The sequence below is a fragment of the Clarias gariepinus genome, chromosome 8, assembly GCF_024256425.1.
Source record: "Clarias gariepinus isolate MV-2021 ecotype Netherlands chromosome 8, CGAR_prim_01v2, whole genome shotgun sequence".
In the NCBI taxonomy this organism is placed as follows: Eukaryota; Metazoa; Chordata; class Actinopteri; order Siluriformes; family Clariidae; genus Clarias; species Clarias gariepinus.
This window is the reverse complement of record NC_071107.1, coordinates 35624352-35636478: the sequence shown is the minus strand read 5'-3', so window position 1 is coordinate 35636478 and position 12127 is coordinate 35624352. Positions and strand designations below refer to the sequence as shown.

General features: G+C 34.9%; 1 protein-coding gene across 1 annotated transcript in view; it reads right to left on the bottom strand.

Moving 5' to 3' along the window:
* Nucleotides 1–12127, bottom strand: part of LOC128528954 (collagen alpha-4(VI) chain) — a 35643-nt gene that overhangs the window by 7288 nt on the left and 16228 nt on the right. Inside the window, exons 25-37 of the mRNA XM_053502171.1 lie at nt 11738–11803; nt 11475–11537; nt 7043–7105; nt 5781–5843; nt 5028–5078; nt 3647–3682; nt 3478–3540; nt 3254–3316; nt 2766–2801; nt 2626–2662; nt 2387–2398; nt 317–810; nt 83–158 (exon numbers count right to left, since the gene is read on the bottom strand). Of these exons, the coding sequence (XP_053358146.1) occupies nt 83–158; nt 317–810; nt 2387–2398; nt 2626–2662; nt 2766–2801; nt 3254–3316; nt 3478–3540; nt 3647–3682; nt 5028–5078; nt 5781–5843; nt 7043–7105; nt 11475–11537; nt 11738–11803 (1123 nt within the window). The remainder of the gene's footprint in view (nt 1–82; nt 159–316; nt 811–2386; nt 2399–2625; nt 2663–2765; nt 2802–3253; nt 3317–3477; nt 3541–3646; nt 3683–5027; nt 5079–5780; nt 5844–7042; nt 7106–11474; nt 11538–11737; nt 11804–12127) is intronic.

Genomic DNA, 12127 nt, shown 5'->3' with positions numbered 1-12127 from the left:
GTATATTATAGTGTAGCTTAAAGAGCCGGACATATCACCAGGATTGTGTGAGCATTTTATTTTAATGTGTGTTTTAATTTACCAAAACAGATGACGCACTCTTTAATCCGTCTGGCTTCCCCATCATTAAAAACCTTGAAACTCCTTGTTTCGTCAGCCTGAGAATTGGAGAAAAAAATTGGAGAAATTGATGATGCATACACTTCTTGAACAAAAAAAAAGTTTTTATAAATTGTTGACACAAACATGGAACCAAACCAGTGGTTGTGTGTGCTCTAGCATGTGTGCATAAACTTTTCATCCAACGTTTTCTTACCTGGACGGCACGAAGAATATTCGGAGCATCGTTGAAGGTGATGACCCCCAGATTGATATCTAAAGCCTTGAGCTTCATCATGGCAGAGTCGATGGCTGAGGTGTCCTGTGAGTCCCCGTTTGCCAGAAATACGGCCACCTTCCTGACGAGTTTGCCATTTCGGACGTGTTTGAAGACGTTCTCTGCGACGAAGCGCATGGCCTCTCCGATGTTGCGCTGGTTCCTGGTGCGCTGCAGAGAGATTCCCCGGACCGCCTCCAGCAGCTTTCTCTTTTGATTGTAGTCGGAGAAGCGGATCAGATAACTGGTATAACTGTTGTAAGCCACAACGGAAACTCGAGCTCCTACTGGACAGTTCGTCTCGGCGATTTCAATGTCCTCCAGCAGAGACACGGCTGTAGAGCGGATCTTATTAAATGCATTCGGAGTTACATCAGAGGACATGTCCAGAGCAATCACTAGCTCCGTAGGGTAACCTGGACACTTGGTGTGACCTAAATGCATCAAAGAAAAATTCCATACAATAAGGATGAATGATGGAGTATAAACAGCTTAAACATGGTGCTTTTAGAACTATCATTACAGGGAAGACTTTGGTGTTCCTAAAATGTAAAAATAATAATAAGAAGAATTAAAAAAAATTTTAAGATGTGCATTTAATTAAGCAATATAACACTATAGGGAGTGCTGATATTGAGCACAACAGCACTCCCACTTGTGTGATATTACTTTTATACAAGAGCTTCACAAACACCATTTATTATCAATAGATTATGATTTGTTTCTTTATTTAACCAGTTATTTTGCTCCGCCAACACGCATTCTTCTACGCATTATCACCACTCAAAAATGCCTCTCATCCAATCAGATTGCTAATTCGAACTGTTTATTAGTAATAATTTGCTTTTCACGTGCTGGTTAACACTCCTGCAGTATAACTGCAACATGTTCAGCTCCAACACCGGCTTTTGTATACGGCCAAAACATTGTATCAGTGCTAAAAAAAGTCTCACCTACTATAGGTCAAAAAGTGAATTTTCAGATAGAATCATATAACACCATTTTTCATAATACTGTACTTAATGCTTATCTCTCCATCCATGCTCAATTTTTTTGTAAATATGCATACACATTTATATATACTTTTTTTTATTATTTAAATCTTTTCATTATCTTCAGATGAAGCTTTGTCAATTTAGGTTTTACGTGAAAATACGTAAACCTGAAAAAGTATATTATTCGAAAAAAATGCAAAACTGCATTTTTACTGCAACATGAATTTGACAAGGTTACTGACACTACAGATCTTTTTGCTTTTCAAGCTTTTACCAAAAAAAAAAAACTATTTAAGCAACAATGTTTAAAGGGCATATGCTTCTAGAAATTTACACCATATTTTTCATCATAAAGAAATATGAATATTTTAAATTTAAAACGATTGTTGTTTGAAGTGAGACAGTATAATGCTGACATGGCAATTTTTCAACACCAATGCTGTGTTTTGGCCGTTTTTTTTTTGTTTTTTTTTGGTCCTGAAATGTTTCAGCGGTGTTCTACTGTGATTCGCATAATTTATCAACCATCCAGTTGAGTTGTTTGTAAATGTTTTCACTGCTGCTCTAAACTCTAGGATGCTCTCAGATTTACCAAAGTGTTGCTGGGTGTATTAGTCCTCATGCATAGTGTATGTTGAATGCCAGTCACCTTACGAAACATGTTTACAGCACAGATAAATTAGATTTAGCAAAGCACTCTAAACTCCATAAAAGGCAAACGTAAGGGGTAGATGGATATACAGATAAACAAAAGGATGGATAGATGGATTAATGAAAGGTTGAACCATAAATAGACAGAGATAGACAGATGGAAAAATGGACAGATCGCTGTATGGATAGATCAATATTTGGCTAACAGTATGGTTGAATAGACAGGACAGATATATAGAATAAGGCTATGGATAGATACTGTGGTTTGGTCGACAAATGGATGGACAGACAGAAAGCCGGACGTACGGGAGACATATGGCATGATTATAAATCAGAGAGAGAGAGAGAAAGATTGTGGTCTTACCTGCGCAGCAAGCTGTTAAAGAAAGTTTAAAATTATTGAAATTATTTTGCCGAAACGCAGGAACATTAATTATGAATAATAAACAGTTATAAAACATGTTACTGAGACACAGGTCAGAATGATCACTATTTTATATTTTGTAAATTCTAATTTAACATTTTAATAGCTTAACATGTGTAAAGGCAAAAAATTTGGTAGTAATCCTATTATATTAATACATTAATGCAGTTTTTACTTACCACAGTTTTCACGCACATAATTCACAAGTCCACATTCCTAGAAGACAGAACAGAGCAAAGCGCTCGAGTCGTTAAACAGAATGTAAATGCTCATGTTTTATAGACGACTGTAGAATCAAAGGTGAACTATAAGAACCTACAGTTTTCACGCTGGTTCCTGGTGATCCTTTAGGACCCTAAAGTACAAAAAGGTATTACATAAAGTATTTTAGATCAGCCATTAATAATTAATATAATTTTTTTTCCACAGAAAAAATAAATTATATTTTGTAACAAGATTAGGTATTAGACACATTTACATCTGTAAGTTGTGAGATTTCGCAATTTTATTTGGTAGTTGGACTACTACATACACTTTGCAACAATGACTATATAAAATGAGATAAATAAAATTGAATGAAATTAATTAATAAAGGCTGGGTTGTAGGATGAAGTGAGTTCTTTTCTGTGTAAATTATGCCTGAACAAAGAATGCCATCTAGCTGTGAGCTGTTATGCCTTCAAGACGAAAAAAAAAGAAGTAAAAAATATAGTGCCCAACTCCCAATTTCAATTAGTTTTATGATTTAATTAGTTTTAACAAAGATATTTTTGACAGTTGAACTAATTATCATTAGGAGTTACCGACCTGAGGTCCAATCATCCCATTATCTCCAGGTTCTCCAGAAGGTCCCCGGTTTCCGCTGTTTCCCTATTTACAGTAATACAAACCCATAATTATTTACATCTTTGTAGTAATTACGCTGAGAAAAATCACTTAATTATTGGTAATTTTTGTATATAAAAGCAACATCAACATAACGCCTCTAATTTAATATTAATCACTGTTATAGCTTGGCTATGAGACCTTACCGGACGTCCCCGGTGTCCTTTGGGTCCTATTCCTCCCCTCGATCCTTTATTTCCATCTTCACCCTTCAATTAAAAAAGAAAAAAGAAGAAAAAAAAACATGTTTTAGATGTGTTGTATGAAAAACAAAAAATATTTTAAATAATTTAAAAGAAAGTGGAAAAGATTTACCGGCAAACCAGGATATCCAGGAAAACCAGGGTTTCCCTGCAAGTGACAAAAATGATTACTGTGATCAGCTGGTCATAACCATTTACAATAAATCCCAAGATCTATAAAGAAAATATGTGCTGTTTAAAAGTACTGGAACGACAAGGCCACGTCTTTTAGTTTTTGGACTAGTGACGGCATTTGGGTTTAAGTGCAAAAGATAAATATGAGTTAATTGATCATCTTAGTTTCTGCTTTAGTTTTGTAAAGTTTGCACCTAAATGTGTTGTACAGTTTAGAACATGGCACCTTCATTGGCAGACCAGAGAATTTTTTTTTACTTTGTCTATTATGTCCTTGCTCGCACTTTACTGTCTGAACAGGGATGCACATATACAATTCTTATAGGGATATAATTTACTAATAGTTCACTTGTGTCAGTGAACCTGAGGCCTTACCTCTAGCTGTTACCCAGAGACTCTAAAACCAGACCGAAAACTGCTAGAATTATATTAGAATTATACTAGAAGTGTGCTAGAATAAAACTTTTTACTGCAATGAATTGTATATCGTAACTTACAGTTTGTACTTAATTTAAAACTACCTAAACCATTTAAATATACTGATTATAATAAAAATGATAATAATTCATTTTTTTTTTTTTTTTACCTTTATTTACTTTTTGTTCTTCATTTATTCACTTTATTTACTTTCAGGGTTCTAAAATAAGGACAAGCTATTTTGTTTTGGAATAGACGTTTATTTCCAGCACTTTAGTATAGTTAAAAGTCTGTAGACATCATGAGCTTTTCTACTTGAGTGCAATAAATATTTTGGTTGAAAAAACGAGAATGGTGTCAGAGAATCGTGATCTCAGTTCCCATGGAGGAAACAATGTGATTCACATTTTAGCCAGTGGTTTCTAGTCTTTACAAGACATTGCAAGCTTTTGTATAGGACATGCCCAATGTTTATACAATGGCTCTCTGGTCTTTATTCTTTTAATAACAAATTAGATGCTAATAGAGCTATTGGATGTTTAAACAATGGCATACCTGGACAAAAAAAAACACTAGTCAGGCAAATGTTCCAGTAATTTTGATCACTTGAAAAATAAGTGAGTTCAAACAAATGGTGCATAGCGCAGGTAAGGGATGCCTAAAATTTGATTGATCATCTCTTTAATTTTTTTGATAATAATAAAAATAAAAAAAAAACATTAAAAACCAAATAGTTGGCCTTGCTGTTCCAATACTTTTATAGGGAGCTATGATTTTTCTATAAAATAAAAAAAAATCTTTATTTTGCTTGCAGTAAACTGACAGTAAACTGACAATTTTGATAATGATGATAATAATAATAATAATAATAATAATGCTTAAAAGAGAAAATGTAACAGTACTTTATGTCCTTTACGTCCTGGAGGTCCGTAATTGTCTGCACCAGTGTTGCCCTGTTTAACAGAAAAGCATTCATTAGTTTTACTTTTCTGGTAATTATTGTGACAACCATCATCTTAAACCTTGTACAGTTTCTGATCTCAGGCAAAACTTCCAACAATTGTAACATAATTTTAATTCATGGAACTAATGATAAAATGACATCTGCTGTCTAACTCACTGTACCATGTTGTGAAAAATTTATGAATATGAAAATCTTTTTCCGTGCTACAAAATACTCTGCTTTACTACAGTACCGTGTGCATACAGTATAGAGAGGTGAAAACTACTGAAGAAAACCCACAAGAAACAAAACATCATGCAAAGGGATTTTCAACCAGGGTGTGCAGAGGACTGATACAGCTGAAGTCAGGTTTTCAATTTACATATGGTGGTTTGTGCCATTTTCGGGAGTTAAAATCCAAGTCATTTAATAAAATAATGAACGAGTAAAACTAAAATACAGAAAAAGTTTGAATTGACTCAGTTTGGTTTTGTGTCAAAACATTAGAAACATCACCGCCTGTTTGCTCCTCTGTGGCTGTGATGATGTTCTTATTCAGGTTTATTCTACAGTAAATAGACCACATTGTGTTTCCTTTAAACTTCTAAACTGCACGTCGCTCTCTGTGTTCTTTCAGTTCCCTAATGTTTGTCTTTCTCATTCTGGCTATTTATTTCAATAGTAAATTTATTTAAAATAAGGAAATACTGACCGGTGGTCCTCTGAAACCCTCCATTCCGTTGTCACCTTTATTGCCCATGTCACCTATTGGACCCTGAAGAAAACATACACACAGTGTGAGAAGAGTTTAAAGCATTTTAAAGAGTTAAAGCCACTGAATAATAATAATAATAATATATATATTTTTTAAATCTGATTTTCCAGCACTTTTCATCAGCTTTTGGACTTGTGCAGTCTGTGCCAGCTCGAGGGCATGCGGTCACTAAAATAATAGATGGTATACTGTATACTGTACGTAGCGAAATGGGCTAGAAATAAATTCTAAAATTGATGTGAATAGTGAGAAATGTGTTTGTGAAAATCATTTTGACTCAGGATTTCAGATTTGATTTTATAGCATAGCCCTATTTCAGTTAATTTAACTGCTAATTATTATTTATTTATTATAGTGATAAGACTCGTTCCCTTATACATTCGGCGAGTGGAACGCCTGAACCATGAAAATTGATGGATAACTTGACTTGGATCAATGACTTATAGAGATGCATCTGTCTGTGTGATTGTGGACACACAATCATTTACCAGCACCTCTCGCACATTACGGGGTCTCGGCTGGGAGTTATTGCCACATCGCCCAGACCTCACTCCTCACTCCAAGGCATTTCTACATGTTTGGATCATTAAAGGAGGCCTGGGAAGTCTGGTCATGACTCTGACGTACTGAGACAACTTTCTACCTTGATGGTATCCAAGCACTAATAAAACACTCGGAGAAGTGCATTAGTGTAGCAGGGGATAATATAGAGAAATAAAGCAAGTTTTTACTCTTCGTACTGTGTTCTGTTATTCTACACTTAAAAGTCCTGCTTTGACTTGAACGCCCTTCAGACAAGGTATTAGTACTTAATTTTTATTCCTACCTAGATATTTTCTTCTGGAAAAAATGTTTTACTTTCCTGTGCTAGTTATCTGACCAGTCTCATTTCATGAAATATACCAGTTCTGTTTATTCGGGGCTAGTCTATCTCATATTTCTACTATAATATTAAAAAATCTATTGCTCAAGTTCACTGTTAACTACTGGTTTCTTAATGGCACCCACAGACTAAGAAAGTCAAGCTTCGCTGCTTCTGTGCAAAAGCCGGAAAATTATATTAAATTACAGTATGGTTCATTGTGTTTTGTTTGCCTCTCTGAAGACCATCTAAAAATGTCTGTTTGAGCAAGAACAATGCATTTCTTTCTGAGGCTAGTTCCCTGATATTTTGGGAACAGAAACAGTGGATGACCTACCCGTGGCCCTCTCAGTCCTGGGTTTCCTTTCACTCCTTTATCCCCAACTGCACCGTACAGGCCCTGAGGAGAAACCATGAAGAAAATCTAAACGTTTGCATACAGGCGGTTTTAGCTAAAGTGAAAATAAATCTTTTTCCACTGTGTGAATCTTGGCACCAAAAAATGAGAACTTGTCCATTTTTTCCTGATTGTTTTATTTTTAAAAGGAAATGACATGAAGATAAACTTTGGCCATTATATGATTGCCACATCATTTGTGTGTATTATTTGTAGTGTTTGTAGTGATTGTAAATATCACTTTCAGGTTAGGAAATGTGTGTATGTAGATTAAGCTTATTGTCGTGTATATTTGATGAAGTAGGCCACGGCTTGGCGACGCCCTAAATGTAAAAATGGTGTTATAACTTAAGCTAGTTAAGTTTAACTTAGACTGAAGCAAGTTGTTGCACTGTAGATCTGAGCCACATGCTCACATACACTAACGTGCTTGTGCTTCACCATAGTGAGTGCGGCCCTCTTAGATCCCAACTGATGGGCCAACTGGTTCCATTCGGGTCATTAGAGCGGCATTAGCATTAGTCCTTATTGAGCAGTTAATCAATAAGGACAACAAACTGAAAAAGCCGTGTTACAGAAGACGAAGGCGCTATAGGAAGACGAGGGTCGATGCCTCGAACTTACGGAGTTGTTTGCGACCAGATTTTAGCAATGCGGCTGCTGAGACGGCTCCATGGAGCACTTGGTGTAGCACTAAAAAGTATAACTGCAATTAACTAAGGATGGGAATCACCGGTCACAACCCCATACAATATTGTAACGATAGATTCCATTAATATTTTGATTCTGTAAGTATCAGGATTTTATAAATATCCCAATTTGCTCTAAAATTTTTCTTTTAGATTTGGTTACAATTTTAAGACCTTAAAAAATAAGTTCAGTCATAACTCAAAAGTTTTGTTCTGAATAGCTTTATGCGAAAACTTTACACCTGAACCAAACATGAGGGATTAAGTGTAACCCATTCCTTATAGCATCGGTTTTCTAATTTAAATTCAATGTTAAATTACTTTAAACGCAAGACTTTAATGTTGAACTTAAGATTAAATTAAGCTACATTGTTACTAGGCAGCGCGTGTCTTTGTTATTAACCATAGTTATTATTTCTAAACAAATATTTCTCTCCTACAACACAGGATGCCAGGGTGAATAGTTTGTGTGAAGAGTGCGCCACCTGTAGGAACGATGACGTTTTAATATGTCATATGTCATTTTGTGAGCGCATTTTGAGCAGTTGCAAACACGATGCAGACAACTTTTTTGTGAGAACGCGCAGCTTTATGCGTGCATGTTTCAAGACTTATTCGCGCACATGGTGTTTTCGGTCATGGCTGATCAAGGTGAAAACAGCCAATTCTGGTCACTGGCTGATTGATCAGTTTGAGCATCGGAGTGTGAGAGATATTTGCTCTTCCTGCAGCCTTTTATATGTATTTATCAATAGTAGAGTAAATATCAAAATTTTAAATTATCTAATAGGGACTAATGTGAAAATATAGTTGCAAGCAATGATGACGGGCCCAAGCACCCTGTGCCATCGCCACCCGGGGGCACCGCACAGCTTGCACACATCACGCACTATACAAGGCTGATATCAGTTTGGGCCCTAAATATGTGTTAAGTGCGTTAGTGTGTGTGTGTGCGAGAGTGGGAGAGAGAGGGGTGTGTGTATATGTGTGATATATGAGTGTGTTTGTGTATGTGTGCGTCGGTGAGAGTGTTAACATTTGTAATGTGTGTTTGTGCGTGTATGTGTGTACAATAGGCCGCAGACGCTAGAAAAAAAGCATCACACTTTGATGTCACTCAATATAATGCTATAATAATATTATTTTGTTTTATTAATTATTTTGCAGCCCAGGTTTAAGGCATCGTCACGGCTGATCTGTTTGTGAAATCTCTCTGCAATTTTGCGTCCTCAGTGCGAAAGTTGTTCGGCTCAATGAGCTCTAAATGTGTACCGAGTTTTGTGTGCATACTGTATGTGCAAGTGTGCACCAAAATTTATGCACCAAAATCTCGTGTGGCCATGCAACTCTCAGGCATCCTAATGGCAGCAGATTCCAACCTGTCTGCCAATTTTCATAGGTTTTCAGCATGTTAAAACCTCAAAAAGCCCAAAAGGATTAAAAAAAAAAAAAAACTTAGGAAAACAAGAGCGTCCTGCTTGGGCCCTAATTAAAGTAAGGGTGGCCTGTTTAAATAGTCTTAGACAAAGTGCAACAATGGTCCAGGCAAAATATAACATTGTCTTTATTTAAAATTAACTATAGTGTTTTCTATTTAATGCTTATTTAAATTCAGTTTATGTTGTAATTGGAGCCTACTGAGCAATATCAGTGAAAATAAACAATCCAAGGAGTTTAAACTGTTGATTTGTCATTGTGGATATTCCAGTAATTATGGGCCGCACAAAACTCGGTTCATGTCATCGTCATGCAAAATAAGCTAAAAACAATATTATACTAATGACCAAATGCTAGGGTGTGTTTATGATTCCAAAGAACAGTCTTAATTTACACCTAATTTTATATAAACAAAAAATAGGTGGGTCACATCTGCTTTCACCATGGCTGCTTGGCCAAAAGAAATATCAGTCCGAAGATTTTATTTGTCTTTAAACCTGAATAAAACAACAAGCATTTAACTGTTCAGTAATTTTTATAGCAAACAACCCTCAAGCGTGTTTTCAAAACCCATCAAGCTCCATGATGAAACTGGCTCTCATGAGGACCTTCTCAGGAAAGCAAGACCAAAACTGAGCTCTGCTGCAGAGGAGAAGTTCATTTAGAGTCACCAGCCTCAAAAATCACCAATTAACAACCAGCACCTCAGATTAGAGCCGTTATGAAGCTTTACAGAGCAGAAGTAGCAGATAAACATCTCAATATCACCTGTTCAAAGGAGATTATTGTGTATTTTGGATAAATGCCTTCAGTATTGTTTTACAGGGTAGAAAGAAATAATAATTAGGAACGACCATGAAGTTAGAAGGCGTGTCCAGACTTTTGAATGGTTTTGTACAATCAGGAAGACGATGATAAAGCAGTTACACCATTGCACCAGTTGTACCATATAAAAGTAAACCACTACAATTGGAAATACTGTACATAGATTTCAGAAAATGTGTTTTATAGAATATAAATTTCTTTTATGAAATTGTATCCATATCTATTGATATGCGTTCCTTAAACTCATTAATTATGCAGTTTAGGGCTGAAACGATTCCTCGAGTAATTCGATTACAAAAAAGTTATCGAGGCAAAATCTTCTGCCTCATAGTTTCTTTTAATTAATTTCATGCCCCCCCCCTGCCACGGATTGCCCCCTCCCTACATAATCTCTATAAAATATATTAGAACATCACAATCAAAAATTCATTTTATTATTATAAAATATATTATTACTAGTATAATTAACTCTAGGCACGTGACAAATTAGTACACGAAAATTAAGACACGTAATACAAATTCTCATATAATGTTTATTTTGTGGCACATTTATTTTGCAGGGGTTTGTCATGTAATACGAAATGTTTACACTAAATAAATATTGTTTATGATGACAAATTACACAGAAGGATTTTGATTATAAAATAAGCAATATAAAAATATACATGTTGTTTATGAAAAAAATATAAATAATTTATATATTTCTTCCCTATACAACATGTCTTTTTTATATTGCTTATTTTATAATCAAATTCGTTTGGTGCAATTTGTAATTTGTAAATCATAAATCTATGAATTTATGTTCTAATATAATATTTGATAGAGATTATGTAGGGGAGGGCAATCTGTGGCAGGGAGGCATTTTAGCGCATAACAGTGAGAGAGAAAAGGCTTTAAAATAATAATGTATTTCACTGTAATGCACTTAATTCATCTCAGTCAACTTGAAGCTATTCCTTATATGGTAAATAATGACAGTGTTTATTTTTGATAAAATGCTGTATGCATTTAAAAAATAAAAGTATATTTTTCTAAAAAGAAAAGAATAAAATAAAAATCCTTGTTTCTCTTATATATTTTACATTGCTGTTTAATTAAGCAAAATAACATTTTATCTGATTACTCCATTAATCGATTAAATTTTTGGTAGAATACTCGATTACTAAAATATTTGATAGCTACAGCCCTTCTTAGGATATATCTTAGGATTGGTAGTCTGATCTATTTTGTCAATTAAATTAGAAATTTTTGATAAGTGTTGAAGCAGTGGTTTACCCTTTTTCATATATTTAAAATAAAAACAAATCATAAGTTAATCATTTGTGTGTGTGTGGTGTGATGAACTGGTGCTAATATTAAATATTTTTCTATAATAGTTATATTAATACAGATATTATACAGTAGGAGCAGCTTGGACCTACCAGAACTCCAGGGTGACCTTGATCACCTTTCTCTCCTTTGCCTCCATTTCTCCCAGGAAGACCCTGACAGAGACAGAGAGAGAGAGAGAGATACATTATGCCTGATACAAAGACACAAGGACAGTGACAAATCACTATTATTATTGCTGATGGTATTATTGTGTGTCTGTAGTTTTGTGCATTGAAATAACATTATAATAAATACAACATGTCGAGGAAAAGCAGTGTTATGTTTATGTTTTAAGATTACTTGGAGTTCTTACCCTCAACCCTGGATGTCCAGCAGGCCCCACACTTCCAGGTTCTCCTTGTTCAGTGGAGGTAGGACCCTAAAATATATTAATCCTTTATATGATTTTGGAATTTATACAGTAGAAGTGAAAAGTGTTAAATGTTATAAAAAAAAAAAAACATATGTTATATGTTAAGAAGATACACGTTAAAGAAAATCTATCAGAAGAGTTTTACTCTCAGATAACAGAAAATTGATGGTCATGTGATCGAAGTTTTGGAAGCCTGGCATGATTTGGTTAAACCGGACAGTAAAACCTATCTAATGGAAAATGTATACATGATCTTAGAGGAGAATAGAATAAAGATAATGAACAAAATGGAAATGAAGCAGAATGGTCACTGTGAAAGCGGACAAAATG